This window comes from Myotis davidii, unplaced genomic scaffold, assembly GCF_000327345.1.
Source record: "Myotis davidii unplaced genomic scaffold, ASM32734v1 scaffold1619, whole genome shotgun sequence".
In the NCBI taxonomy this organism is placed as follows: domain Eukaryota; kingdom Metazoa; phylum Chordata; class Mammalia; order Chiroptera; family Vespertilionidae; genus Myotis; species Myotis davidii.
Genome location: NW_006290598.1, coordinates 184,888 through 186,869, shown reverse-complemented (window position 1 = coordinate 186,869; position 1,982 = coordinate 184,888). Strand labels below are relative to the sequence as shown.

General features: G+C 55.7%; 1 protein-coding gene across 1 annotated transcript in view; it reads left to right on the top strand.

Annotated features, from left to right (window-relative positions):
• Positions 1–1,189: 1,189 nt before the first annotated feature.
• WWTR1 (WW domain containing transcription regulator 1) overlaps positions 1,190–1,982 on the top strand; it is a 183,736-nt gene continuing 182,943 nt past the window's right edge. The window contains exon 1 of the mRNA XM_006763616.2: positions 1,190–1,474. Coding sequence (XP_006763679.1) covers positions 1,190–1,474 — 285 coding nt within the window. The remainder of the gene's footprint in view (positions 1,475–1,982) is intronic.

Here is a 1,982-nt window from a genome sequence, read left to right as displayed (position 1 = left end):
GGCAGCCCTGATTTTTTTTTTTTAATCCTCACCTGAGGGCATGCTTATTGATCTTAAAGGGGGGAAGTGAGGGGGGGGGGAGAAGAGAGAGAAAAGAAGAAGAGAGAGAAGAGAAAGAGAGAGAACCTTGATCAGCTGCCTTCTGAATGTGCCCTGTCTGGGGATGAACTGGCAAACTAGGTATGTGCCCTGCCCATGAATCCATCAGCCAGGGCAGCCTGATCTTTACCACTTTGTGGGGAGTCTGGAATCAGAGTATACCAGCAAGAACAGATAATGGGGGGAGGGGGAAGGTGGTTCACTTTGGTGGGCTCTGCTCTATTTTGGGGGCAGTGATGGGCAGCAGCCATTGAGGGAGTGGCCCCAAATACTCCTACCTTTTTCAAGGCAAAATTATAGGGTGGCCTTATCTTTCCTGAAAATTGTTTCTTCAAGACAATTTTAGATTTTAATTTTGACTTCTTTTCACCCTTATAAAAATGTTGAGGCACAATACTTACACTTAACACAATTCTATTTTATTTAACAAACAGGTATGTAGGTGGGCTGGGTCCTGTTCAAAGTGCTTTACATATATTGCGTTTTTTAACTTATTTTATAAACTTTGATATGAATCAAATGGGGGGCGGGTAGGGGTATTTTGAAGCATGACTTACCTCGTAGCCACTCTCCGCTTCCCCCAGTGGAGAGAGGAGAGATGGAATTGAACTTCTCCGGGGGCAAGGCCGCCTACTACTTGTCCCAGCTGTCTAGCCAGGCTAGATCTAGGGGTAGGGGGCTACACCCTCTCCCAGATCCAGTCGTGGGAGGGTGAGTGGCTTTTTCCGGGTCACTGGCGCACCCTCTTTACTCCCAGCCACCTGCTTGGGTTCCATCCGGGTTCCAGGCTCTCTGGTGGGCGTCAGGGACATTCCAATCTTCCCACCACCCGCGCGGATGTGGCGGGGGAGGGGACAACTGCTCTCCCATTCCAGCACCCGGCTTTGAGTAAATTTCTTCTCCATCTCTAGTGACCTGAGTTCCCCCCGAGAGGAAACTAAGGATTGAAGAGTCGGCTGAAGGTTGTTTGTTTACAACGCGCCTGTTGGTGGAGCCGCATCCCTAACGAGAGGCACTTTCTGGGCACCCTCTGTGCTCGAGCAGACAACTGAAAGCCAAACAACCCAGATGCCTCCTCGCCAGACCAAATATGGTCACAAGCAGCCTCCTGTGTGAAGGCTGGCCTTGGTGTCTCCGCGTGCAGGGGCGCACCCGCTCCCGCCCTCGGGCAGAACCCTGGATTAGTGCGGCGCTCTCGTCGCTCCGGGCCTCAGCGCCGGGCGCGAAGGGAGGGCGCGGCGCCAAGGACCCGCCCTTCCTCCTCCAGGGCCCCTCACCCGCGAGCCCTCCGCCGCCCCAGGCCTTGGTTTCGGTCCACAAGCCCTTGATTAAACAGGTCCAGGTCACTTTCCCTTTGATCCGCCCCAAGTCCGCGGTAAACTCAAAGGAATGCACTTCCAGAACTCCGCGGGAGAGGTGCGCGGGACCAAGAGTGGGTGGGGGGCAACATTCTCCACTTAGCCTGCAAAGTACGCATCACACCCAAGGTTTCCTGGAGCCAGAGTGAGGGTGGAGGAGGAGGAGAAGGGGGGGAGGGACAAGCGGGGGCAGGCAGGCTCAGGACTTGCAATCATGCATAATTCAACAGCTCAACTTTCGGGCCCGCCTCTTTCCTGGGAGTGGGAGTTTGCTCCAAACTTTGTTTATGGGACAGTCGGAGAGCCGCGGCGGCCGCGCTGTCTGCTTCACCTCCTCTTTCAAGAGCGCGAAGGCCTGAGACCAGTTTGGGGGATGTGAAAGCCGAAGCTCCTCGCCTGCCAGGTACCGAGGCCGGTCCGGATTTGCCAACCGGGCTCCGGCTCCAATCCTGCAAGATCGGGACGCACCCCGAGCGACCCAGGCCCGACGGCTGCCCCGCACGCCCAGACTTGGCTTCGCTGCGC